Source organism: Mycteria americana, chromosome 4 (assembly GCF_035582795.1).
Source record: "Mycteria americana isolate JAX WOST 10 ecotype Jacksonville Zoo and Gardens chromosome 4, USCA_MyAme_1.0, whole genome shotgun sequence".
Lineage (NCBI taxonomy): Eukaryota > Metazoa > Chordata > Aves > Ciconiiformes > Ciconiidae > Mycteria > Mycteria americana.
In genome coordinates this window covers 84,961,400-84,989,090 of record NC_134368.1, presented here as the reverse complement: position 1 = coordinate 84,989,090, position 27,691 = coordinate 84,961,400, and the positions used below count along the sequence as shown (strand labels likewise).

General features: G+C 40.0%; 3 protein-coding genes across 3 annotated transcripts in view; 2 read left to right on the top strand and 1 right to left on the bottom strand.

Annotated features, from left to right (window-relative positions):
• FGF2 (fibroblast growth factor 2) overlaps window positions 1-2,629 on the top strand; it is a 32,034-nt gene extending 29,405 nt beyond the window's left edge. Inside the window, 1 exon segment of the mRNA XM_075501151.1 lies at window positions 835-2,629. Within this exon segment, the coding sequence (XP_075357266.1) occupies window positions 835-1,020 (186 nt within the window). The 3' untranslated portion in view covers window positions 1,021-2,629.
• On the bottom strand, window positions 1,528-14,283 carry NUDT6 (nudix hydrolase 6). Its single transcript, XM_075500523.1, has 5 exons — window positions 14,279-14,283; window positions 13,941-14,227; window positions 8,673-8,728; window positions 5,515-5,569; window positions 1,528-1,916 (listed from the first exon to the last, which is right to left on the bottom strand). Exons 1-5 carry the CDS (start codon window positions 14,281-14,283, stop codon window positions 1,528-1,530), a joined length of 792 nt encoding a protein of 263 aa, XP_075356638.1.
• Window positions 14,284-14,430: 147 nt separating this feature from the next.
• AFG2A (AAA ATPase AFG2A) overlaps window positions 14,431-27,691 on the top strand; it is a 232,896-nt gene continuing 219,635 nt past the window's right edge. Inside the window, 10 exon segments of the mRNA XM_075501145.1 lie at window positions 14,431-14,916; window positions 14,918-15,053; window positions 15,616-15,740; window positions 16,344-16,501; window positions 19,706-19,764; window positions 20,922-21,557; window positions 23,845-23,974; window positions 24,621-24,677; window positions 25,552-25,675; window positions 26,982-27,237. Of these exon segments, the coding sequence (XP_075357260.1) occupies window positions 14,446-14,916; window positions 14,918-15,053; window positions 15,616-15,740; window positions 16,344-16,501; window positions 19,706-19,764; window positions 20,922-21,557; window positions 23,845-23,974; window positions 24,621-24,677; window positions 25,552-25,675; window positions 26,982-27,237 (2,152 nt within the window). The 5' untranslated portion in view covers window positions 14,431-14,445.

The window sequence follows — 27,691 nt, the reverse complement described above, 5'->3', positions numbered from 1 at the left end:
TGTGTAAGCTGAGGGAAGCCATAATTTCCTATGGTAAGGAGCTCCACGGCTCAGCTTCTACCCGTTCTGTGAAGAACCACCACCTTTTTTATTTGTGGGTGTGTAAAGGCATGTTAATGCCACGTAGGTGGAGTTGTTTTTGATGACTTACTTCCAGAAGCAGAATAATTCCATAGATGTACTGCTAAACACTAGCAGAGTATGCTTGGTTGCTATGTGGAATAGACCTCTTTGCCAGGTCTGATCTTTTCTTAAAATTATTTTAAAAGTTTTGAATTTTAAAAAAATCTTGAACAGATGCAGGCTTGCCACTGTTTCAGAGCGCTATAAATACAGACTTGAATTAGCTTTAGGAAAGTTAAGCCTCAAAATTAGAAAAGAACAGGCAAAGGCTGAAACTACGCCATACCATTTCTCTAACTGATAAGAAGGTTGGTTTGAGGAAGGCAAGGGAAATACTCCCTTTTCTCTTACGTCCTGCTTTTCTTTTTGGTTAAATCATAACCTGGGATGAGACGGCAAAACTGCTGAGCTTGGAAGTCAGGATCTATCAGTAAGTGCCAAGGGACAGGGTTCTTCATTTGTTTGACCGAGTTTCAGATCGGAGCAAAGAATTACATGGTGAAAACAAACCAGAATCTGCTCGGTCTGTGTTAAAGACAATAAATGAATCGTTGTTGAAAACTGAATTTTAACAATAACTTTTCCTTTAAACATGAAACATTTAATGTGAATTTCTTAAAACCAAACGTTCTTGGTAAGTTAGTCCCATGAATCTGAAGAATTGAGTTGTTGTGAGGGAATATCAATAATCCTTTTCTTTTTCCCTTTTAGAAATGTGCAACAGAAGAATGTTTCTTCTTTGAGCGTTTGGAATCCAATAACTATAACACTTACCGATCACGGAAATACTCTGATTGGTATGTGGCACTGAAAAGAACTGGACAGTACAAACCTGGACCAAAAACTGGACCTGGACAGAAAGCTATCCTTTTTCTTCCCATGTCTGCTAAAAGCTGATTTCCATGACAGATTCTGAGCACATACGCCACACTAAACTAAAGACGTCGGGTTTCCTACTCTTCTCCGAAGTAGCAAAAACATAAGCAATTATTTGCTGATATTACTACTTTTGCAGATACCAGATTAAAACATGAATGTCTCATGCTGGCTTTATATTGCTCTTTTAAACCTATTGTGCCAGTGTGTGTGGAGGTGAAATTACTTGGAAAATGTATTTTCAGGATCAATAACACTTCTGTTTTCTTCTAGATATCTATGTAGAGCTATTTTATTTACCTTATGTTTGCTTTACAGAGTAAAGGAAAACAAATCTGATGCACACTTATAGCAATATTTACCTTTAAAAATAATTTATATCTCTATAGCTTATTAGAGAATAGAGTAAATAATTACTTTCTAATAATTACCTAAAAAGAAATCCACGGATAATTTTAATATGGTCTAAATAACACTACAGTAATAATTCTAAATTATTAATATAATGAAATGTGAAATGTATTGCTATCATGTAAAGTTTCTATAGGACTCGGGCAGCTCCCTGTGGTATAGTTTGTAGAACAGGCCTGTGTAGACAGCTGGAAACTCCCTCATGGTTATATCAATCTTATCAAACCCTTCCCGGTATCCGTAAAGTAAGAGTTTAGCTACATTGCTGGTGATGGGAGTAGCGTGTTTCGTCCTAGCAAGCTCGTCGAGGTCCATCCATTCACACCTCAGGCACTCCTGCTGGCAGAAGCTGATGTTGAAGGAGGAGGGCTCCAGGCGACAGATGATGTACATATCCGACTTGCCAAAGGCTCCGGGGTGTCTGTGTTGCTGTCTTATGCTTAGGATGGACTTGAACTCTGACTTAATGCCAGTCTCTTCGAAAACCTCTCGAACTGCTGTGTCTCCTAGGTGAAGAGAGCAATCCTTACAATACATGTAAGAATAGCTTAACACTCTTTAAACCTTTTGATCATGGAGAATTTCTAACTCAAAGCGTTCTCTGTTCTGCTTCATAAGCTTTTCAGAATGTAACCCTGTTGGTTTTGACACAAGGATAAGCTAATTTTTTGGTCCCCAAACAAAACTAATTGCTACATGCCTTTCTTGTTTATATCCTACAAAATGATGAAAGTAAGGAACTTTTGATAATACTGTACAGGGTGTGGTTTTGAAACAGACATTCTGATGGTCGCTGGCTCCACTGATCTCTTAATCCAAGATAGCGCTGCACCCTCTTTTCAGTCCTTTGAACCTTAGCCCCCGTCTCTCTCCTTGCCTCTGCCCAGTTTCAGGTTCGGACCCTGTGCAGCTGAACACCTGTATGTATGCAGATCACTTGATCACATCACTTAGTTTCACTGCACTTTGCCACAAGGTGTAACAAAATGGGTAAAACTGTCATTTGCAGAAAGTGAAAGTTGGCACTAAGTCCTTTCGAAATGTATCTTAAGTGTCTAGTGACATTGGAGATATGCCGTTAATACCAGTACAGCCCATAGCCTGTTCTTGCAGAAAACTTGCTGCATGCATGCTGCACGTGTACATTTTGTGTACATCAACCAAAGTGATGTAAGTGTTAACATTCCTCATTACAAAAGCAGCCATAACTTCAAGGGTCTGGAGGGTCTGTGTGCTGCAGTTACAGCCAGAGAATTACCCATCTATCCAGTACTCTTCAGAAGAGAAGATTTTTCTCTTGAACAGTAACTTAAATTGAAGAGCCCTAATGAGATTTTTGATACTCCGCTTATTTCCCCAAATTCTGCGGTTTCATTGTAGTCAAGTCAAATCCTACTTGCCTGGGGTAACTACTGGCAGGTAAAATACTAGCTTTTTCCAAATGTTTGTAAACTTTGTGTCTTGTTTGAGTGGTAAATGCAGACAGCTGTTTTGCAACGTTACCTGCTTCAGTTAGTTCATTGTCAGTAAGAAATGAGTGTGTTGGCTTACTTCCAAAAGCAAAATACATTTTACAAGACCTTGTAGAGATTTGCCTTGCTACGGAAGCTTGCATCTTGATGTGTCAGAGGTGAACAAAACAGACGTTTTAGGGATAGTTTCAAACAGTGGAAATAATTTCAGGACATAGCATGGCTAGCAATATATAAACAAAATGATTTATCCAGCAGCGGCCAAACAACTGTATGTTAATGGCCCTGATTCTGTACATACTTCTGCCTCAGCTCAACTTCCATCTTGCAGAGGAACGAGCTGTGTAAAGTTTACACCAAGTATATAGAGGGCTTTGTGGGATTGAGACCCGTTAATACACAGTGCCTGCAGAACACTGATGTTTGTGACTTTATTACAGTATTAATTAGTTAAAAGGCTACTGGATACGGGAAGTACATGGGGGAAGATAGTAATTTACCATTACTGACTCTTGGAGAGACTGCATTTTCTGTTGTCTAGAGAGGCCTCTGCAGTCCTCTGGCTTAAAATAGTAGTTGTGAAGCAGACTCCCTGTGGCAAGTGGTTTTATTATTAGGCAAGGGGCTCTATTACACAAAAGTGATCAAAGAAGGTAAAGAACTGAGATCATGAGGAATGCTGAGGCAAGCTATGGTAAGAAAAATGAAATAATTAGGGATTTCATTTAAGCTTTGAGCTTTGCTTTTAGATAAAGTGCCTTTTTCTGTTTCCCTTTTATTTAAATGTGTGTATATATATATAAAAATATATAATGACAGTTAAACTAGAAGAAACACTAGGGCTTGAGTTTCAGAAATATTCAAATGCAAAAATGTGTGCACTTTGCTTAATCTGCATTATGAAACTATTCAAATTACTTGTGTAAGTCAGTTTGTACTCATTAAAGTAGGCAGCCATATGTTTTGTCACTTCATGTAATCACAGGATCTTCAAGCATTGTAATTGCAATTTGTAATTGTAATTTGAAATTTAGTCCCTTGAATGACTGTGAGTTTATAAGGTTTGATGTAAGGATAAAAAAAGTAAAATTAAGCTCTTGTTATATTTTATGCTTCACTAAGTTATATCTTCTTGTAATATTAAGATGTGATGCAGAGAATCATAACTTTTATTATTATATAGCTTAGTAGCGGCAGGAAGGGAGCTGTAGGAAACTTGTTTCCTCCCAGGTGTTTCTCAATACCGACATCCAGGCTCCAGCCATAATCTCACCTGTGATTAGAGGGATGGGCACTGGCTTACTCAGTATTCCTCTGGGGAAGCTGTTGCCAGCACTGGTCATTCTTTTCCCTCAGTACAAAAATCCCTCCGGTACCTCCTAGAAGGGAAAGGGAGCCTGGCTCGACAACAAACACGGCGTTTGGGACTCTTCTGAAAACATGAATCCGATTCACTATATTATATGTATTTGCACTGTCAAGCAAATAATTTTGATTGCTATCACCGTGTTTGACAAAAAGACTTAAAATGTGACTCATGAGTTATGAAAACTAAACTCGGCCATATCCCACTAACTAGAAACCTTCTCCATGTATTGAAATAATGAACTGGAATATAAGCCCTCCACACATTGTTGTAGGAAAACTCCTAAAAATAGTTGATACTTCTAAGGTATGAAACAGTCAGGAAACCTGGGCTGGATACCCAGTTTGCCAGAGCTGCTGCACTGCTCTGGGCAACGTTTTTGAGTTCTGCATTTTTGAGTTATTGGAAGAATATATTCGTATCTGAATACTGATGTGGGGCTAAATTAATGTGAGCAAATGTAACTTTTGAAAACGAGACCTACCTAATAACTGCAGTATAACTTAAGAATTAACCAGTCTGTGGATCATAATTTTAAGGGGTGAGATACAAGGAGAAAAAGCACAATTTTCTATCCCTTCATAAACACCCTTGTTCATTCACCTCTGAACGTAACTGCAGCAGTGTTCATCATCACCCGTGCTACGCTGGGTAGAAATGATAGGTTTCCTCAAATCAGCATTGTTTTTAATACAGGAGTGCCTTATGTCTCTGGTTTAAAGTAGGTGCCCATAAGACTCGGGTGCTGCACTTGATGCTGGTCCTGTGCCAAAGAGCTCTTAGTCTAAACAAATAAATGAACAAGGGTGGAAGGAAGCAAGTATATTTATTCCTGGTTTGCACATAAAAATAGAGAGTTGGAAATTTTGGCTCAGTACATCATTGAGCTCACTGCCCTGCATTCCAGTGTGAGCTGAGAGCTCGCTGTTTCAGTTTTATTTGGGTTATATACTGATTACCTTAATCCTCTGCAGTTTTGGCTCATATTACAGTGTATCCAACAAGCCTACAAAAAATAAGCTGGCTTCAAGCACTCATTTAAGAGAAATTGTGGAAAAGGGTAAGTGTTATAAATACAAAGCTGCTTTGCCCTGAACATAATGTTGCCCCATTGCAATTAAGGTCATGGGATCATGTCACTTCATCTAATCACCATTAATTCAAAGAAGTGATTAGTCACAGGAGTGATGTGGGTCACGATGTATTTCAGTACTGGTAATGTCTTTATAATTCTGTTGACGTCTGACCTGTTATCCTAGGACTTACCAATGTCTTCGCCTGGATTAGACAGACCTCCTGGAAATTTCCACGCATTCAGAGTCTGTATTGGAGAGAAAAAAAATATTAATGAAGTATGCAGCCTGTTTTGTACTCTCTAATACGAAGGAGACAATTAACATGCGACTTCTTGTTGTTGTTGTTGAAGTTGCAGTATTGTAATTAGTCTTACAAACATCAGTAAGGCATTAAGTAGGAACTTCTTTGTTCTTGCTGATGTGATGATCAGAGATATCTACAGTCTGTATGAAATATTGGAACAAAACATCTACTGATTGAAAATACAAACTGTCTAACAGTCCTTAGACAACGTTGCTGCTAGATAACTAGATAGAGTAGTTGAATATTAAAAAAAGCTGCTATAGACTATATAATCTTATATTTAGTCACTAATGTATTCCACTTCCATGGTTTTGGCTTTTAAAAAAATGTATATATATTTAATCTTACAAACAGGTATTATGATTGTAGTACTGTTCTATACTGCACTGGCTTTAAGATGACTTTGTGTGTCGGTAATAACCATTTAGTGTAACTTGTCGTTTGTTTTCATGGAATACAAAAACTGAGGCCTTGTGTGTGTGATTTATATAGAGAAGCATTTATTGAATTGCAATAAAGTTCAGTACTTAAAACAGAATGTGAAGTGCAAGCTTGGTGCTGTTATTGATACTGGTAGAGGAGTCCCAGTTCCTACACCTCTTGCAAATGCATAAAGATTTGTAGGCTTTACCTTTACATCTGTGTACTATTCTTTTTATTTCTTTCCTTATTAAAAGTTTATGTAGGAAGAAGTTAACCTTCAACTAGAAATTAACACAGTAAAAAGGTATACTCTGGAAAAAAAGAAGAGGTAGCTTTTCTTGTACATGCAGTATAGAGGGAAGTTGTGTGCTTTCCAGCGATTCGAAACCCCACCAACTACATTGGAAAATGTTTTTTCTGGGCACTCTTAAAGGGCTTGGGTAGGATTTTAAAGTAATGGATTAAAAATAGTGCAGATGGAAAATACATATATTTGTCTATTGGCTTTCAGATTTGCTTTCAGTTCCTGGAAATCTTTCTTTGTGTGCTGTGGAATTGTCCTTTCATGATTAAACCCAAACAGCTCTTAAAATTCCACTAGCTGTTTAATTTTTTTTTTTTTAAGCTTTCAGAACATCATTTGTATTAAAAGTCACCACTTGAGGGAAATTGTTCATTTTGTGGGGAAGGAGAAGGGAGAGGAGTGGTGGAACTGACAGTGGGAAACAGACACTGTCTGAGCCAATTTGCTTGTCCTGAAATATTTTATTTGTTCACTGCATAAGAAATGTATGGGTATGCATACACTTCAGTTCTTATACTTAATTTTATCCACCCAATAAGAGACAGCTGTAAAGAGGGGAGTGGGAAACAATCATTTTTTTCCTTTCACCTTCCTCACTCACTGTGCTAGGTGTCAGCTTTGTTCTGTATTTTCAGCTTTGTAAGCTGAAAATAGTTGACCTAGAATATACCCATCCCGCTTTTCAGAATGAGTTGGAGGGAAGAGCGGTGCCAGGCTGGTCCTCTTGTGTTTTGGGGCCAGAGGCTAAGGAGGTAATGTCTGGCAAGTATGGAATTGGACCTAGAACCTGAATAGAGCACCTGATGTCCCACTGTAAAACTGGATAGAGGTATCTGCACTTAAAATGGCTGTGGGTGAGCTTTAACAAAACCACAGCGCTAAGACGCTAAACCTTAAAGCCTCCTGGGCTTAGGAAACTACTGTTTCCTTCTAAATATGCAGAATGTCCAATTTCCTTTTTTACCTTTTGAGACCTGTTTAAGATACTAAAAGGCAAACATGCCGTTTTATAATTTCTGTGTGCATAAAAGGAAAAATAAAGGTAGCATTTCTAAAGTTTACAATGCACTGTCCTGTTTCTGGAGACTCGCTAGAACTGGAACCACTTTTGGAGGCTTTAGCTTGCATGCCCGATTTATGCTTTAATTGGTAATTACTGAATGTAAGCCTGAAGGTGCTGCTATAGAGACGTCCTTGAACTTTTACTTTATGGTAAGTAAAAATACAAAATAAATAGTTTGCAGGAAACTAGAAGAGGGTTTTTCTCTTCCTCTGAACTCTTGTGTTACAAATTCAACATGTTGTATGACTGAACCTGCCTATGAAAGCACCCTTTCACTGAAATTCATTAACTGTGGTGGTGTTGCCAACGAACTGAAGTGATGTTTTCGGTCCTGAGAAGAAATCTCTTAGCAGCTATTTCAGGAAAGACAGAAACACGTAGCCAGTGAGATTCTGGCAGTTTTAACTATATAAAATGAAAATGATGCATCCAAGTATATTTCAGTTAGCGTATGTAAGTTTTGATTGTTTCCATGTTAAAATTGCAGTTAATCTCACTGTACTAGAGGCACTTTTGTTTAATTTGCAAATTAAAGCATAATGGAAGCTAAGTATATTTTAAATGGACTCGCACAGGCAGCTGCTCATGAGCTAGTGAGCTTTCTGCACGTGCCGTATTAAAACCTAGGTTAGCCTGATAGAGGCTGGAAGATGTTACCAGTGATGGATGCTTGGCTACCTCAAGCCACATCACACGACCCACCATCACCGCACTAATGCTCTCTGGTTTGGCATTCTCAGTAGCAAGGTCAAACACTTCAGTTTGTGAGAAATTAATGATCTTTACACCTGCTGTACAAAGGTGGTCTCTAGGTCATGGCCAACCATGTTATTGCTTATTTAAAGCCACAGATATGCCTGGAATTTTCGAAACCAAACAACATCAGCATCCTTCTGCCAAAATCGGCTTTAAGCCGTGGGGGTATTCCAGAGGTCTGCATGGATCCAAACACAAGAACAGGGATTCTTGGGTCAGTTACAGGACAAAACAGAAAACTCAAAGCAGAAAGGATGCTTAATTTTGCTGATTCAATCACCAGTTATAATTAACAACAAAGCCGTTGATTTTCAAAGTCTACTTTCTTTCCCCTTCAAATGCAATACAGCAATCTGTTGATAGATGTGTTCCAAGACACACACAAGTTAACTATCACAATTTTGGACTGGAATGAAAAGAAAAAGATCTTTGTTTTATACTATGGAGCAGGCTTATCTAAATGAACTTCTCTATTTTATAATCCTATAACAAACTCACCTTATTTCTGTCTTGTATGACCAACACCTTTCCAGTGTTTTCATCTAGAACAGCACCTGGTAGACAGATAATATTGAAAAAGATTAAGTGTTAGACAACTACGTTCAATCTTAACAACCAGAATTTAACATGCTTTGATAAAGCATGACAAACCCCTAATGATACTCAGTTTACAGTTAGCAAGATTGGTCTGTATGAATCACAAAAAGTGGTTTGTCAGTGGGAAACTGATACACAATAAAAGATGAAAAAAAGCTTAAGTATCCTGTATAAAAATTCAAAGTTAGCAGTACCAAGATAAATACTTCCCACATTTAAGTTCCAGATTAGACAAGAAATGAATAATTTGCTTGTCTTAATATTATCAGAACTAAAGAATGCAAGATCCAAGATCTCTTCCAAATCATCTAGCAAAGCTGCTTGCTTCAGCAGAGACGTGCCTGTAATCTTGCTCAAATAACAGAATTTTTTCCAGTGACTCTGGCCGAGTAGCTACGATGGGCAAGAACCCTTCTCCAGTGAAATTCATGACAAAACTCCAGCCTAAGTATTTTCTGGTTAATAATACACAAGGTTTAGTACTCAATGGGCTGACTATACTGGTAATGTTCAACTGGTTGACTATCAGCTCATACTGTACTACCCAGCTAACAACTCATGATAGGAACCACACAGTAATCTCAGTCAATTTGTTAATCAAAAAGCATTATTTCCAAGTGGAAAATTGACACTTTCACTTGATTCATACATCCTGATTTTTTTTTTTTTTTACTGAAAAGTTCAGCTTTTCCTTGTGTCCTCATGTTCAGCCCATGACTTTCTGCCGCAGATTACAAGTTTTCCTACTTTTAAAAACCCAAGTGCTTTCATGTTTAATCATCATGTCACACTCATCGGTCATACTTTCAAAATGTCTCCCCTTTAAAACAGGTATTTTTCTCAGATTTTAAAGTGCACTGTGGTGAGCAGAATGAGTACACTGCAATGAGAAAAGAGCAACTTACCAGGCTCTTTTCCACATCAGTCATGCCACGGGTTTCAAATTAGTAGGTAACGATAAAAAAATGCTTATATCACTTTACAGCAGGAGGAAGAGTACATGGACAGATCTGTGATGATATACGCATTTAAAATGCTATGGGGAAGTATTTCCACAGAAGGGAATTATTACGGAATGAGTGTCCAGCTCAAAACATTCTCTGTGTTTTAATAATACATGGCAGACTTATGTGTAGGAGGAATATTTAAAAGATGAAATACCAGTCTTCCTTCAAGATATGTCAAAGGACGTGCTTTAAGAGGGTAGTCACAAATCTGCCTCCCCATGGCTTGCGACTTTATGATTTCATTCCTCCTGTAAATACTTAGCCGTGTCCAGGTTCTAGTACTGTATTGATTAAAAGAGGGAACGAAAGGAAAGCAGGGGCAACCTTGATGCATGCTGTGATTACAGGGGTTATTTTCTAGAAAAGACATTCTTCAGCCAAACGGTTTGCTGAGACCAAGGAGGACTGCTGAAGACAGGAAACTGCAATTTGAATCAAACTGAAAAAACGTTTACTCTCCTCTGTTCCCCAGAAATCAATGTCTGTGACTGTAATTTTTGGCAGTGAAATTCTCTGTGAGATGTCCAGAATCTCTGCTAGATGATACCTAAATCCAAAGCAAGAAGAAAGGAAAAACACTAACGGGATTTGCTGTCTGGTCTCATTTTCCCAAGTGTAACTCAGGAGTCCCTCTGCTGAAGCTCACTGGGCCACACCTGATTGGTATCAGTGAGATCAGAGCTTGGCTGCAGGCTCTCAACTGTAGTTTTAAAAACTCCCCCTCTTGCTACAAATGTGGCACCTGGAGCTTTAAATCATCCAACGCCAGCATGACTTTCTGGAAAGGTTTACACTTGTAACCTAACCAAGTAATCGCTATTACAACACTGCTTTGTTTTGAATGTTCTCTTTTGGAAAATAGGTTAAGGAAATTATTAAAAAAAAAAAATCCCTTAGACAACTCCAGACAATGAGTAATGGAGGGGAAAAATATCTTCATTCTACCTGTTTTATTTATGACTGATGTAAACATGTGTGAAAAGATGTTCAGAGTTAAAAAGCACTTGTCATCCACGTAATGAGCGCACACATGACTGCTTGCATTGTAAACATCAGCAGACAGGAATAGGTATTACTTTGTAAAACAACTTGGGAACTGCTTTTCAATCACTTTTGATTCCTTGGACTATCATAACACATCTTCCTGTGCAGTTTGACATTTATGCAGCTGCTCATTGTACACATTTCCTTAAGTAACAGGACTGGCCAAGGCTGATGATGATGCGTGTGTATGAGTGAGTGGAGACCCTTCTCTCTCTTCAACTCCAATGACTTTGTTTCAACAACTAGATTAAGGTAGGTAGCAATGAAAATAACAGCTGTGTTGTAAGGCTTATACTACATGGGAGGGAGAAGAGAATGACTTTTACTTTCCTTCCTCTCCTTTTACTTTCCTTCCTCAAATTGTCTTCCTACACCATTGTTACGTGGCATATTTACAAACATGTCACTTTCTGGATGGCAGACCACTTCCTCCTAGGAAGCGGAGAATATTGGAAATGCTTTTCAAAAACATCTTATTCATTTCATACACCAGAAGCTTTTCTGTACCTTTACATATTTGGAAAATCCTGCCGCCTACAAACGGATGCAGTAAGTTAGCTGGAAGACACATCACATATTCCACTATTTCTGAACAATAATGGCCAAGCCCAATGAGTAACATTTGCTACTCTCTGCTTGGCGACTCTGATCTAGTCTGGCAAAATATGACCTGACCTTGCTTATTCACACCTTTGTCATCACTTGGCTGGATGGTGCTGAGGCACTAGCCCTGGCTGTGCAGCGTTCACTGTGTGGGAAACTCCAGACAGGATGAAAACCAGCTGCTGGTCTACTTGGCAAGGCAGGCTCGCTACCTGTTGTCTGCTCCCTGTGCTGGCCTCCGGCAGGCTAGCAAACCATTCTCAACGTCTCCGCTTTTTATTTTCAGGATGCTCAAGGGACTAAGTCCTGTATTTAACTGACTGGCCACAGCTTTGAGATGAAGACTCTCATCAGCACATGTGCTTCCCTTCACTGCAGAAACTTTCTAAAATACAAGTTTTTTGTGCAGGAAATAGAAATGCCTAGGGTTTGGCACATACACACAATATAAATGCACATATTTAAATAATTTAATATTTCCATAAAATTAATTAAAAAGAGAACGAAGCCCTTCCACTACCCAGGCTCTCCCTCCTGAAGTAGAAAGATAATGGAATAAACATATGCCAGGTGGTATCCATGCTGCTTAGTGTATTCTTGGAATGTGTTCCAGATCCACTGAGAGTGAGTGTGTGTGTGTGGGGATATTGCAGTCATTATTTCACACAGAGAAATCTGTTTGTTTACCTGCACAACTGCCTTCCTTAAATCTTTACCTCTTTTAAAGAAACTCCCAATAATGAATAAAAATGTACAGGTTTGAAAAGTGGTAGCAAAGAATACATACATTATATGTTGTGCAATTTTTAAATCTGTGCAATAAATTATGAAATCCATACACCTGCATTTATGAAACTTTCTCTTTCCTCAAAGTTTTTTCCTACTTACAGTGCAAAGTGTTTATCTCAAAGTACAACAGCAAATTATGCTTTGAAAGTGCATTTTTTGTATTTTTCAAATGTTTATTTGAGAGTTTTTCAAAGTTATGATTTTTCTTATATTAAGTCCTTCCGGATAACCATCAGGGTCACAACACAACTATTACATGATTTTCTTTTAAATAAAACTTTCAGCTATGCAAAACCTACTTCAGAAAAATCCCCTTTCAGTTAGTCATGTTTCCTCAAACATGCAAGTTATAACCCTAAGGAGTAACATGGTGCTTTTGCTAGGAGAATGCATTATCTTACTCGAGTTTAATGCCACATATTTTAATGGTGAGGTTTTCGTACCTCAGGAAAACATGCTCTAACATGTCCATTGAAAAAATCCAGCCTGTCTTCAGCCTCCTCGCTGCCCTCTGCTGGCTTTGCAACTGAAAACTCCCGCTACCGATAGCAGTAGCACTGTTTTGTAACTGAAGGCTTTGTTTTTCCAAAACTTACTCTCACCTGACCTGCTGCTACATAGAATAATCCAGCTTTTATGAGTCCTTCCTAACTAGATTTTTCGAATTGCTATTTATGGGTCTTAACACCACTTTGGTGAATAATTAACGTCCCTGCAAGCCAAGGACAAACTAGTCAAGCTTGTAACGGGAGAGATTTGCCATCTCTCTGCTGTGACTGCTGAGTGTTTATATAGCCTTTAGCAGTACCCGAAGGGTAGTCCAGACTACAGGAGATTACTGAGTAATGGGACAGGTAACTGCATATCTGTGGAAGACTGCTGAGAGAGAGAGAGGGCAAAAACATTCAAATTTGGTGAAGCTGAGTTCAAGTTGAATCATCAGTTCCTTGTCCTGTGCTGTGTAAAAAAAAAAAAGGGACAGCATCTTACCTAGTTCCTTGGGAATTTCCTCAGTTTTTAGAGCAACTCCTTTCCAACTGTGGTTGTGGGAGGTCTAGATGGGTAAGAGTGTGGTGTCCAGATGTTATGTTTGTTTGTAAAATATACTTGTTTGGGTTGTGGACTTCTAGACACAGCTTAGAGCAGCTTTTGGACTTGTAGTTTAGGCTAACAGCTGTGCTAGCTCCTGAACAATCCCTGTTGAGTCAAGTTTGCTCCATTTACAGACCTTAACTTGAGCACAGTTTAGGCAGATGCATATATTAAGCATCTACAGTAAGGACAGGGAGCAGAGAAATTATTTTTTTCTAAGAAGTTTGTAGTTACTTTTTTACTTTTGAAAAACTGCTTGAACCTTGAAATCCTACCTCTCTCACCTGCAAGGTGAAAGCCAAGAGATGTTTCTCAAAATGGTGCCTAAAGCCAATATTTGTGAGGTGAATTTTAAAGCTTCAGGACCACATTTGCTTCTCCCCAAGCTGTTTACAATTTTCTCAAACTGGAATTGTTTTGAGAAACCTCTCTCTTTATTGGCCTGTTTTTAGCAACACGAACGGTTGTACAGGCGCATTCACGAATGACACTTCACTTTGTAAAGTTACCCAGACAGTAAGCAGCTGGTTTCCATGCCTTGGTTGTGCAGAGGAACAGTCGATTTCCTACAGAACCTGTGCCTACGGGCTTTTTCCAAAGGCTTTTCCTGGGTCCAACCGCTTTTGTAACTAACCTGCAACCCCCAGTTGGTGGGTGGCGTACCCCGGTAGCCTGCTGGGCCCTTCTCCCAGCCACAGCGTCAAGGTGGACGAGCCCTGCTCGGCGTGGTGGAAAGCAAAGCCTTGCGAAGCGGCTGCTGCCACAAACCTGCTCTGGAGGATGGGGATGCGCAGCCAGATGGCAACGCGGCCTTCCTCCCGCCACCGGGCCACCGCATCTGCAAGAGAGCAAGGTAAGGCGGGTAAGGGCCGCTGCTGCTGCTCAGAGAACCTCCTTGCCCGTGCTCCTTCTGGTTTTAAACTGTGTCGTGCACGACAGCTGGCATTAATGCGTGGAAGTCTGTGTTTTCACCTCATTTACCACAGGGTCAAACTACCATCGGTGTGAGAAACGTGTCAGCAGCGACAGGAGAGGAGGCGCCGTGAGCTCAGCATTCGCTGTGGTACGATTTGGTGTTTACACATAAAATGATGGAATGATGGCTTTTATGTTAGGATCAGGGAACAGGGCACAGGGAAATGGCTCTTTGCTCCCTTCCGCCGCCTCTGCGACACCCTCCACGCACGGCCGCGGCTGTGTGGGGGTGTGTGGAGGGCGACGACCACCGCCCGCCCAGCGCAGCGGAGGCGCCTGAGGGGAGCTCGCTCACGGGCCGAGGCGCCAAGGGGAGACCCGCCGCCCGCCACCCGCCCGCCCGGCTGCCCCAGGGGCCCCCGCCCGGCACTTGCCCCGCAGCCACCGCCCGAAGGCGGCCCGCTCCAGGCGGAGGGGGCGGCGAAGCTCGGCCAGGTCCACGCTCACCCCCCCGAACTTGTCCGGCCGCGCCCGCAGCCCCGCCAGGGCCCCCCAGCCCCGCGCCCGGCGCAGCGCCAACCACAGCCTCACCATGGCGCTGCACAGGGCACAGCCGGGCAGGGCGGCGGGAAGCGGCCGCCCCTGGGGCGGTGCCGGCCTCTGCTCCCGGAACCGCTCGGCGGCAGCCGGTGGGGCAGCATGTCCGCCTCCTCCAGAAGGAAGAGCAAGGGGCGGCCGGTCCCGGGCGGCGGCGGCTCCCCGCGGGCCGCCCCCCTCGGCGCTGCTGAGGGCGGGCCGCTGGCGCTGGGCGTCGCTGACGCCGTGGAGGCAGGTATGGGGGTGCGGGCGGCGGGGACGGGCCGTCGCCTGTCACGGCCCGGCGGGCTGAGGGCGGCTCGTTTAAAAATGAGTCCCTGCAAAGCCGGGCTGCCGCTCCCCGTGGCCACCAGAGTGGGCCCGGCCCCCGCCGGCGGGGTGTGGCGGGCGCCGCGGGCCTGAGGGGCTGCTTCGTCCCCTCACGAAGCCGGGCCCCGCGGGGCCGGGGGGATCTCTCAGGCAAGGTCGGCTGAGCCCCCGTGAAAGTTGCTTTTTATTACGGTGTCGAAGAGTAACGACCGCCGCAGAAGGGTCCCGCTGGTAGCTAAAACGGGGTGGAAAATCCAGCAAGCAGTAGCGTGTACCCATGGGTGTTTTCAGGCCTGTCAGAAACGCTGTCCTGTTATAGCACGGTTTCCTTCCAAGAGCCTCCCTGCGCTTCCCTCGCGGCTGGGCGCTGCCTCTCGTGAGGGCTTGGAAGGGTTTTGTTAGTTGTACGGATTGGGGAGCGGGAGAAATACTGAATTCATTTGATAGGTAGGAAAAAATGATGTATTTTTTTCTCCTGAAAATGTTAGGAGATGACAAAGTTCCAAAAATGTTGCGAAGAGCCCTAGCCCAGCTGTCGCTGAGCAGCATGAAGTCTGCAAACATATGCATAGGTCGTCCGGTTTTGCTTACCTCTGCTGATGGGCGACAGGAGGTGAGACTCTTTCTTGTTCCTACAAGTGCTTTTCTCGTGCTTCCAGTGTGTTCCTGTTGTATTCAGTAGGGACCAAAATGGAGCGTGCATTCAGAAAGATAGTGAATATGATTTTTCCATGTTTTCTACACTGTAGTTACTCAGTACTGGAAAAAATCCGTGCTGCTGATTTTTTTCAAGAAATTTGTAAGGTCATGTGTGTGAATATATGTATTGTGTATTATATATGCATGCACATGTATTTTATTTGTAAAGAAAGAGTATAGCCCTTTACTCTTCTTCCCTCACTGATGTGTAGCATTCCCTAGTCAGCACAGTGTATGCTATTGTGTCATCTGCAGAATGTGTAGAGTCCTGGTGGAATTTTTTTATCTCCTTTGTAGGCAAAATATAATTGCTTCCTTCTTGAAAAGTGTCTTGGATCATATCTTAAGAACTCAGTGCTTCTTGTATCTTACTCTGTGGTACCAGGTTTTAACCTAATCCTTCTTCCCCTTCAGTCCATGTTTTTCATAATAAAACATTGCTTACTTTAACTGGAGGACTGGAAGTGGTGGGGGGGAAATCTCAACTGACAGTTGTTTGCTTTGAAACTCTTCCTAGGTCTGTACTGCTTGGCCCACCACAGGCTTTCCAGGTGGGAAAGTTGGGCTGAGTGAAACCACACAGAAGAATCTGAAAGTAAATCCAGGTGATGCTGTCACTGTGCAGCCTGTGACTGGTGCAGTCATCCAGGCAGAGGAAGTCGATGTAAAGTTGAGGTATGCAACTTGTTATAACCCAGTGATGTACCGTGAGGCGTCTGCTTTGCACTGCAGGCTCTTACCTCTTAGAAGATGCTATTTTTCTCTCTTGCTTTGATGGATTAGTACCCACACAAAGTCAAACATGCAGATGTTTGTAGAATGAAGATTAAAGTTTAGTAACTGGTGGCTAACTGCTACCTCCTCTGTGGGCAGTGGAGTGCCTCAGCTGTTGTAGAAAATCTCAACTGAGGAGTGATGCTGTTGTGGAGAATATAATGACGCTAAGCTCATCAGTCTTAAGATATTCTTCATTTTACGTTAAATTAATAAATAGTAAGGATAGCCTAGCACTTCCTGAAGGTCAAGCTGCCTGCGTTGCATTTGCGTTAGGCAAGGGTGTGTAACTGCACGATCAAGGCAGATTCTTTAAACTTGTAAAGGATGAGGATAATCTCTGTGCGTAGAGTTGATGTCGGGTTAGAAGGAGCCCCTGTTGCTGCTGTTGTCATTGGGAAGTATACTGCAAACTGCTATCTGAGAAGCTCTTGTTGAAAAGTCCTGTTGTGGTTGAGAGAACTACTGGCTGACAGGTTGGGGAGGGTGAAGTGATTTTATTTTTTTTTAACCACTTCCCTTCAAAACTTCACTTTTGTGTATGCGTGGTTTTGTGCTCTGCTTTTATTTGCTGGAATATTTTTTAGGATTGGAAACTCTGAGGTAAGTTTTTGTTTTTTACTTGAACTTCACCCAAAAAAGGGAGCAAAAGGTGCAAATCGCAGTTGCCTTGAAATCGTGAATGCTTTGAGAAGTTAGCAGTTTACTGATCTGCTGAATGACTTCCTATATTTGTTATTCTCATAACATTCTCAGAGTCAGCAATTGGGTTGATGCAGAATCTGATTATAGTTATTTCCTAAATAAAGTAATTTTACAGTTACTTTTGAAAGTGTCCTAACACTTTAATTTCTATAAATTAACTTCACTTCCCTGTCAAACCTCTGTTTTCAAACATGGCGTTGTCATTGTCCATTTTAAGGGGCAGATGCTGTTTTCCAGCATACAGACTCTCAGAAATGCTGGTGAGGCAATCTTGCTTTTTGGCAGTAATATAAACAGTTTAGCTTTAATTATAGTTTTACTGGTTAACTTGTATGCTGACTTCCAGGCATCAGCTTGCTTTGCCCTCCATGCCTCTTTTCTCACCAGAAAATGAAAAAATTGATATCTTTACGGCTTTTTGTTATGGCTAATTTAATCCTATAAGAAGTCTTATTATTATTACATGCTGGTTGATTATAGAGGTGGTTGAAAACACTCATTTCGTTAAAAAACCAACCCCACATTAAATTGAATAGTTAAACCTAATCTATTTGTATTTCCCCATGTTAATATGCAATGCATTCTTTCTTTAAAGCTGTGACTTTTACGGAAATATAAACTAAGGATGAGGTCAGGGGACTTGATATCACTTCTGAACTATTTAGGATTACTGTAATTTTTTTGGAAACCATTCCACAGCTAGAGTTTTGCCTCTCAGCCAGTCAAGCGTCAGGCTCCGAGGACTGTTATGCATATGTATCACCAGATTAAAAATCATATAAATGACTGTTTTTCTAGAATTACTCTAGGAGACAAAATATAAAAACTGTAATTGGTCTGTTTTAAACCTGTTAATTTACTACAAACCATAGTGCCATCCTATCATGTAAGAATATTAATTATTAAAAGAATAAATGGCAATCCCATTAATCAAGTACTGCCTAGGTTTCTAGATGCTTTACAGGTGTTGTTCATTCTCTGCAAATTAATACCTCTAGGGAGTTGCTTGCATGCATAATTTAGCTTTTTCCTCCAGTTAAAAAATCTATCCCCAACCTCAGACCCCACCAACGTAATTAAGTATATGTTTACTTGTCAGGAATACGGCCACGATATTTTGAGAGCTCTCCTCTAAATTAGCATAATACCCCTCTTTCCCTCAAATTGCTTTCTTGATCAGTAGAATTGAGAAACAGGCTTTTATTTCTAGGTTTAGAGCTCCCCCTGTTGATCATACTTTTATTTGCAGCAGCTGTGTCTGCTTTAAATGCCTTTGGTGCTGCTGCTGTTAAGTTCTTGGTGTAATGCTTTTCATCATAGAGGTCTAAGCGCTTACAAAGGTTGTGGATATTCGTCTGCAAAATGGATGTAGTGAAATGCTTATTTTGTTGTGAAAACAGAAGGGCTAATGCCTGAGGCTCATATGGATTGGCTGAGGGGATAAATCCTAAGGAATTAAAAAAAGTGGTTTAATGGGCTTTAATAAAAGGTAAAGCCACAAATGAAACAGAAAAAAGATTGTACAGATAAACCATCACTGAAAAATGATTGAATCACCACAGCCTTATATGTTGCAGTGTATCTGAGGAGCAGGGAGAGCTAATGATGTCGGTGCTCTTGGTGAGTTGTAAATGTGATGTAAAATGTTTTAATATGAACACCAGAGAAAGTCATTCACATAAGACACCTTTTACCTTTCATTTGCTTTGGGCTAAGAGCACACGTGTTCAGTTGTGTGTTAAATCCCAGTGATGAGACGGTGTTTGAGAAAATGCTGTAGGCCTGGCCAGGGCTGGTGAGTGAAGGGGCTTAAGGCTTATCTATTGAGTCACTTAAACTCAATTAAATAAAAGACTAGAAAATGCATTGTGGGGAAAACTTGTACTATTTCAATAGTGGATGTGCAGTGCTTAAGACATGCACGGTTTTGCAAGTGCTCAAGGCGCTAGTTTAATCCATAAAAGATGTGTATGTGTGTTTGCAGGGCTGAAAGAGACCTACCTTATCTGCAGTTTTTTCAGTTCAGTAAGTGTAGCAATGGCCATTCTGCCTGGTGAGATGAGAAGCATGCATTCCACATTTGTAATCTTAAGAATTGATAAATATAGCTTATAATATTGTTTATTACAGCATTTCGTATGGAAAAACTAACCCAAAATTAAATATGTACACATCTTTTGTTACTATGTGTCTAATATCTTCAGAGTTAAGATGGTATCATCTGAAGACTGTAAAGTGCTCATCCATCTTTTCTGTTTGTGGGGTTAAATCATATACTGTAAAATACGTGGTATTCATCATCCTGGTGCCTTAGGGGTGTGTGGACTCTTGGTTTTGAAGTAGTTACTGCTTTGAAAAATATTTCTTTTTTTTTTTTTTTTTTTTTTCTTCCTACCACAGGGACAAAGATGCCACCATTAATGCCGAGGAAATGTCTGTCTGTCTACTGAGAAACCTAGGTATAAGTTTTGCTGCTTCTGTTTTGACTGTTTAATTTTTGTAGTAGATCATCTAGTTTTGGATAGGAAAGCAGAGTTTCCTCTTATGTTCTTAATCAAGGGCTTATGGCAAAATAGAGGACGTTATTCTGCTCACACTTCTTCTAGGGATCTGTCATCTTTGGGCTAAATAATTTTGCCATGCTATAAATATCTAATTTGCATTAATCCTGGTTCCATTCGTTCTGTCCATTATACATATTGCTTGTTCAAGTTATGGTTGTTTAGCAGTCATTGCTGGCCCTCTGACTGATACTGTGATGCACTTCAGAATTTACTTGCACTGTGAAGAAAAGTGCAGTACTACACATTAAAAACAAGATGAGGGATCAATATTAACATGAAACCCCATACTCTGAATCTTTTTTTTATGTTGGTGGTAAATAAGCAAAATTGCTCTTCTTTGGGTGGTAGATATGTATAAGTAAGGCGAAAAAGCAAGATAAGTTACTCAAGGGTAGTGCTACTCAAAGCACTCGCTACAAATTTCTCTACTTAAGGGGAATCTTCTGGTTTAGGAATTAATAACAATATTGGAATGCTAAGAAGCAGGAAACACGAACTGCATTCCAAATTCATGAGTTTGGCTGGAAATAATAAATCTTGTTTACATTTTTGCCTTTGTTTTTTTGTGCCTGTAGGGTGCATTCAGATCACATTTCCTAATCTTTTTCTATCAACGCAAAGACTAAAACCTTACCTTTTTTAGGCCAAGACTCAAGGTGGGCTAAACGTGAAATATTGCGGATGTATAATGCACATGGCAAATACAAAATTTTTACTTCTTACCATACTAATTCCATAATCTCCCTTTGTATGCTGTATGAAATTTAAAATGCTCAAATTAATGATGAGTTTAGTCTGAGAGATTACATATGATACTGACGAACGTTTATCCAGTACAGTCTGCTTGTGTACAAAAGGATCATTTAAATTACCTGAAATTACCTTGAAATTACCTAACTACCTTTTGTTATGTTAATTTATAGCACATCCTAGGCTTTCTGATAAATAATTATTCTGGTACAAGAATGTCTGAATGTTATTGCTGCCAAAGTAGATTGAAATGTCTTCTTTTTTTTTTTTTTTTTTTTTTTTTTTTTTTAACCTTCTCATAGATGGGAAAATAGTTTTACCAGGAAACCTTTTGGCTTTCACTTTCTATGGCAAACTTTGTAACATCATGGTGATGAAAGTGAAAGGAACTGATGGTGCAGAGCTGACTGCCCAGGGCAGCGCCATTTCCAGCCATATGTATGAGCCAGACCTTGAAAGATCTGATTTGGAGACAAGTACGTTAGATTTGTCCTTACAGCTCAGCAAGATGGACATTGACGATAGTTCAGAGGTTGCATCTATAAGCACACCAAGCAAACCGATGGATCCAGGTTCACCAGTTACACCCAGTTCTGCTGTGGCAGCCAGTGGTCAAGACTCTGGTCAGGGAGATAAAACCTACAGCAAGGGAGATGGTGCAGACCTCACCGATGATTTGGAGTTGGCTGGGAAAGGAGGCAGTGAAGGACTCCCACTAACTGGCAAAACTGGAGCAATAAGCAATACAGACGCTTTTTATTTCATTTCTTCAAGAACTAGAATCAATTTCATTGAAACGCGGACCAGTGTAGCAGAAGATGGTGATTGTGAATCCCGAGTCACCTATGATATGATAGGAGGTTTAAGCAGCCAGCTCAAAACTATTAGAGAAACAATTGAACTGCCCTTGAAGCAAGCTGAATTGTTCAAGAGTTACGGTATGATGCCTAAGAGTTGGCTTTCTTCATTTGATGCTAATTTTGTTTTTTTCCTTTAACATGACTTTTTTATTTTTAAAACCAAGTTATTCCAGGAATATGCACTGAATTTTATGTAATACTGATCTGGTATACTTGTGTGTCCAAACAATGTCAAACTGTTTTGTAATTATACTGTATGGATCCTATGAAGATGTTACGATTAGCTTGTGTGAAAAATACTTGAGTAGGAAAGAAATATGTGTCTCTAAGAAAATTCAGGTATGCATAAGGAAAATTTACAGCAAATAGGAAAGACTTCTATACTTGCGCATTTGAGAGGTGCAGATGTTTGTGTTGTCATAAGATTTTAATTTGTTTTGGTAGAGTCAACTAATTGTATTTTTTAAGTTGAGAAAAACTCAGATTAATTCTTCTGCTGTTTTTATCCCTGTGTGTTGTAGGGTTCCTGCAAAATTTTAAGGAAGTGTTTGAGGCTGTTTACTCAAACTGCTCAGCGTGTTTAGTATGGAATTACAGGGTGGAAAAACTAACACGATTACTGTTGCCATATATAAAGTTTATATCTAATGTATATATGAACTTAGAGAATTTTTGTGACAAAGATAAAACTCTCTACTGTGTATTTATCACAAACGGATATGTACATAAAGCAGGGCTGTCTGCCCATTGTACTTGTCTAGGTGTGCATCACTGTGAGACAGGGCTCTTTCTTACCTATAAATATTTCTTTAATATCATGTCTTCGAGGCTTTTTATTTATCTGCCTTACCTCTTCCCACACATACGCTTCAGAGAGGAGGTGATTTCAGTGGTCACTGGGACAATTTCCTTAAGACACAGGTGGCTGTTTTGGTGTGTGTTGCTTGGGCGTGATCAGCAGGTGTCAGTAGGATGGTGTGAGGCATTTTCATCTGCCTGTGGTCCAGCTTGATTTGCTGACCTCCAACCTCAGCGTCACTGCGTGGTTTTGTGTTAGCAGAAAGTTTGCTTCAGCATCAGCGTTCTTCATACTTAGTCCCAAAAGTGTTTGATCAGATTCTCTACTAATTACATGAGAGATGATGGTGACCCCTCACCAGTTACAAATCTTTAGTAACCATCCAAACGTTGAGAGTCCTTGTCCGCTCATGGGGAGTGAGGCTGTCAGCTGAAGTGAGACCTTCGGTTCAGCAGCTGTTTCTTGCCAGTACCAGAAACGCCACATGAGGGAGCAGCACATGCTTTAATGGACTGTTGTGAAGTAACCTGTCCGTAAAGACATTTTATTTCTATTCTCTGTCAGTCAGCAGATAATTTTTTTTCTTTTTGAGTATATTCCTAAGATCTGGGCTTTCTGTCCACGCCTGAATTTCTGTATTATTCTCTGTCACCCCTGGGATGTGACCTGCCCTTCAAGCATCATTCCCTGCCTGGTATTGCAGTACCCAACCGATGTTTCTTCTTTGGTCGTGTTTCAGCAATGTCTTTTGTGCTAGGGTCAGTCCTTTGTCAAACATTTGTCTCTTCTTTTTGCTTACTAATTTTTCAGCTTCTGTTTTCACCTTTGTGCCCATTTAATTTGGCTTTGCTGGCCTGAAACTTTTTTTTTGGCTCTTTACCTGGGATCATAATATTACTTCATGCAGTTACCTGTAGTTTCTGTCCAGTTTTAACTGTACACAGTAGTACCTTGTTATTCTAGTGTCCCTTATGTTTTGTGTCTGAATGCTTCTGTCTGTTTCGGCTCTTACCATTTGCCGTTAAAGAGGCAAATTCATCCTTTTGATGTGTATTTTTCATATTTTTGTAAGTATTCGTGACTCAAGCCTCACAGTATTTCTGAAATTTTTTTGAGTGTTGAAGAGAAGCAGTTTTCTGATGTTGGAAATTTGTAATAATGACACTATAAGAATCATTAATAACTTAATAAAGTATACTCATGGACGTTAGGTACTCAGTCCAATAATTTTTTTGGAAAAAAACAAAAAAACAAACTAACACCACAATGCATAGGGAGAATTAGAATGTTGAACTACTGCAAAATATAACGATTTCAATAGTTGCTTTTTAAACAGATCATTTGGACTTTAAAAGTAAAAAATGTAGATGTATGTCCCATATAAGAGTGCTCTTCCCACTGAAAGCCTACAATTTTGTCAAAATGATATGTCTGTTAAGTTAATGCTGAGGTCAAGTTATAATTGGTAATAACTGGGACAGTGAAAAGTGCAAGTGCAAGTTGTTCAGTCTGGCATTTATCACAAATAACTTTCTTCTCTGTTTGTGTGCATGTGCTTGTTTAAAGGAATCCCTCCTCCTAGAGGAGTGCTCTTATATGGCCCTCCAGGTACTGGGAAGACTATGATTGCCAAAGCCATTGCTAATGAGGTTGGCGCTCACGTTACCGTTATTAATGGTCCTGAAATAATAAGCAAGTAAGTCCACCCAATTTATTTTCATTAATTCTATAAATATATTAGCCCCAAATCTGTCCTGGCATCTATCCATTGTGGATAGATGTAGATGTAGAATTGGCTATGGGCTATCTGCCCAAGAGAGTCAAAAACAAACGGGAAGGCGTTCTCTCAAGTAGAGCTTATGTTTCTTCTTGTAATAAAAGAGGTTTATTGTATTTGGCCAAGGAATTTGTGTAAGGCATGGACTAAATTAAAGAGGGGACTAAAACTGCATCTGCAATTGCGTGTTAGTTAGTTCTGCAACAAGAAGAGTGACTTGTTAATGCGTATTTGAAATTAAGATGATGCTGCACAGATTAATGTCTCCAGGGAGCTAATTTTTTTTTGTTCTTTAAAAATATAGATAAAATTGTTTCTAACACAGAAGAGATAAGGTTTTCCTTTTAATCTTTTTTCTAGTTACAAGATGGTTATATCTTTGCCTGTGCCCCATTTTACCTTAATTTCTTGTCCTTGTGGAAATAAAGATTATTGTGGATTTGCATATAGTTCGGGACTTTGAAAGGGTGCGCTATGTCTTTTTGGAACACACGAGCAGTAATTTTCCAAGTTGCCTGGAAAAGACCGAAAAATGTTTTCTATTAAAATATTTTAATTATTATAGGTTTTATGGGGAGTCTGAATCAAGATTACGTCAGATATTTGCTGAAGCTTCTCTGCGGTATGTTCGTTCGGATAATTTTATTCGCACTCACTTATTTGCGGTATTGGTTCCAGCGTTAATGTTCTTAAAAGAAAAACATTTGCAAGAATCTTTGAATTGTAATTTTTTCCTGCAGTGGTTTTTAAAAGGAAATAAATTTGTTTATATAGAGCTTAGCAAGAAGGAAAGCAGTGAAATTCTAGTATGCCTATTAAATGCTTTTGGACACTACCCTTTTTAAGGGACTGTTACAGATTGTGCCAAATCGCTCGATCTGTATCGTTAGTGTATTGTACATTTATTTCAACAGATGGAACCATGAGCCAGCGTTTCACCTGGATCCAAATTTTTCCGCCTAGTTTTATCTTTGGAGACCTATGTAGTACTGTGCTGAGACATGGAAGCCAGCTCTAAATGAGCTAGTGTTGGTATTGGATATAGTATGCCTCTGGATTAGGGTGGCATTCTGCCCAAATTTATTAGACCTGGTTAAGGCAGACTTTAGACTTCCAGATGGCTGGTGTTCGTAATACATTAGCAAAAGACTATATCGCATACTGTATTTGTAGAAGTGGTAAATAAAGTGCTGTCTTTTTACTCGTGAAATGGGTGTATTTAGTGTTTAGTCTTTGGGAGAAAGTAATAGAAAAGTAGATTGGTAGGTCATCTTAAAGGTATTAGTTGTCTAATATATTAGTAATTTTAGTTATCTCTTTGAGTAACACCATATTCAAGGTTGAAACTTTTAGTTACCTAAAGGAGTGGGATGCTTGTTAATTTTTGTAGGAACTGAACGTTTTCTATAAACAGCTTGGCACTTCTCTGTGTTGGTATTTTAAATCTTCCTGAGCACCTTAACATTCCCCCCCCCCCCCCTTCTTTTTTTCTCCAGTCGCCCCTCCATTATATTTATAGATGAGTTGGATGCACTCTGTCCAAAGAGAGAAGGGGCTCAGAATGAAGTTGAAAAGAGAGTTGTTGCTTCGTTGCTGACATTAATGGATGGCATTGGCTCAGTAAGTAGACTGTATTGAGACAATGTATATGGGGACTAGCTGAACAAAATAATTTTGCTTCTATAATGCAGCCAATTTTATATATGTCATTTGGGGGAAAAGAAAATAGGCTTAGATGAGACTTTATATAGTAATCTAATGCTTTATTGGATGCTAAGCAGAAGACATAGGAGGGGAATGTCTTCTGATAATTGTGAGATTAAAAGAAAGTAAGTTTTCTTCCATTCACTGTCTTTCCTTTGCCTTCTCCCACTCTTGTAGTTTTGGAGATGAAACTGAAATTTTAGTTATAGCCCATCATTGACCTAAGCCAGGCATTTTTAAGTCAAAGTCATCAAAATACTTCTGGTGATATGTAGGCTGCATTATTAAAGGCAACAACAGCTATTTCAAGATTACTATAGTAATATTTAGGACATAGACAAGAGCCTACTGAAGAAACAGTAAATTTAATTGACTTGAGTACATTATGGATTAAGCCCATAAAGTTTGCCAGTCTCTCATCTATTATTTTATGATTATTAGCAGGAAAGATGAAAGAAATCTGTCCACAGTACGAAAACGAGTTTCTGCTGTTCATGTAATCTGCAAGTTTCTCATTATTTTCCTGCATGATAGTTTGAGTTGCCTAGTCTGGAGTTGTTTACAGGCAGAACATATTTTCTGATGGCAAAGGCTGATGGATATTCTTCCTGGAGAAAGTGCTTTGTTCACAAAAAGAGATTGGCACTGCAAGAGACCTCCTAGCTGATTTTGCCTCACTCTAGAAGTGAAAAAGCAGAGCTTGAGGAAATTGGTTAGGATTTTTGACCTTGCTTTTCCTACTGAACCTACAGGAAGCTTTATAACCTCCTGTGTCTGCTGGTTTTGATACCTTAAATGATTTGTTTCCCAACCTTGTTTATTCAAGGTCTGCTGACACCTTTTTGGTCTTGTGCCAACGCTGCCTTTTAGCTTAAACACTTCTTTTTCTTTCCTTGGTGCTTACTTTCCTGATATAGGAAAGCAGGTTTTTGGGGATTAAAGTGGGAGACACTGGGATGAAGGCATCTTGGAGTAAAGTTTCTCTTGTATTATCTGTAGGTGTGTGCAGCCTATAGTATTGCTAAATTGCAATTAGGGATAGGTTGGATGGGATCGCTTGTGGGGTATATATTCTGAAAGGTTTGTTTTGTTCCTTTAGAGCTAACATCAGGATTTTAGTGTGTGTAATAGTTGGGAAAAGTAAGCAAGAAGTATGTTTATAAGCTGCGTGGCATTTAATTGTATTTTAAAATTAGTATTTTGCATTGTTTGATGCCCTCAGGAAGGCAGCGAAGGGCAGCTCTTGGTACTTGGGGCCACTAATCGTCCTCATGCACTGGATGTAGCACTGCGCAGACCTGGGCGTTTTGATAAAGAGATAGAAATTGGAATTCCTAATGCCCAAGACCGTCTGGACATACTCCAAAAGCTTCTCAAGAAAGTTCCCCATTCGCTCACAGCAGCAGAGTTGGTGCAACTGGCTGATAGTGCACATGGTTATGTGGGTGCAGACTTAGCAGCCTTGTGCAAGGAAGCAGGTAAGACTTTGTGTATCTTATTTAGGATCTTATTTTATTGTTAGTCTCTCTATTTTGTTTAAAAAAAAATTAAAATCCACAGTCTGTACTAATAGCTTTTAAAACAGTGAGATTTAATTAATTTTTCTGTCAAAGAAAACATAGCCAAGCATGGAATATGAGGAACACCAGTCTGCTCCTGGGCAGATCAGAAAAACTCTTTTGCATATTAATAGATTTTAAAATCAAATGTTAAGATTAATAGCACTGGGGAACCCCCTGTGCCATTTCTAGCATATTAGATAGCTAGCTGTCTCTCAGCAAACCAATGGTTTAGTGAGCTGACATATCCCTAAGAGTTTTTCTACTCTCAGAGCCTACCCCTTCTGTACAAAAATGTCAAGTCACTTAGGTTAGACAGTCTGTCCTGCAGGTCCTTGTTCCCAGGATGTTGAGACTTCGGGCCTGAGTGGTG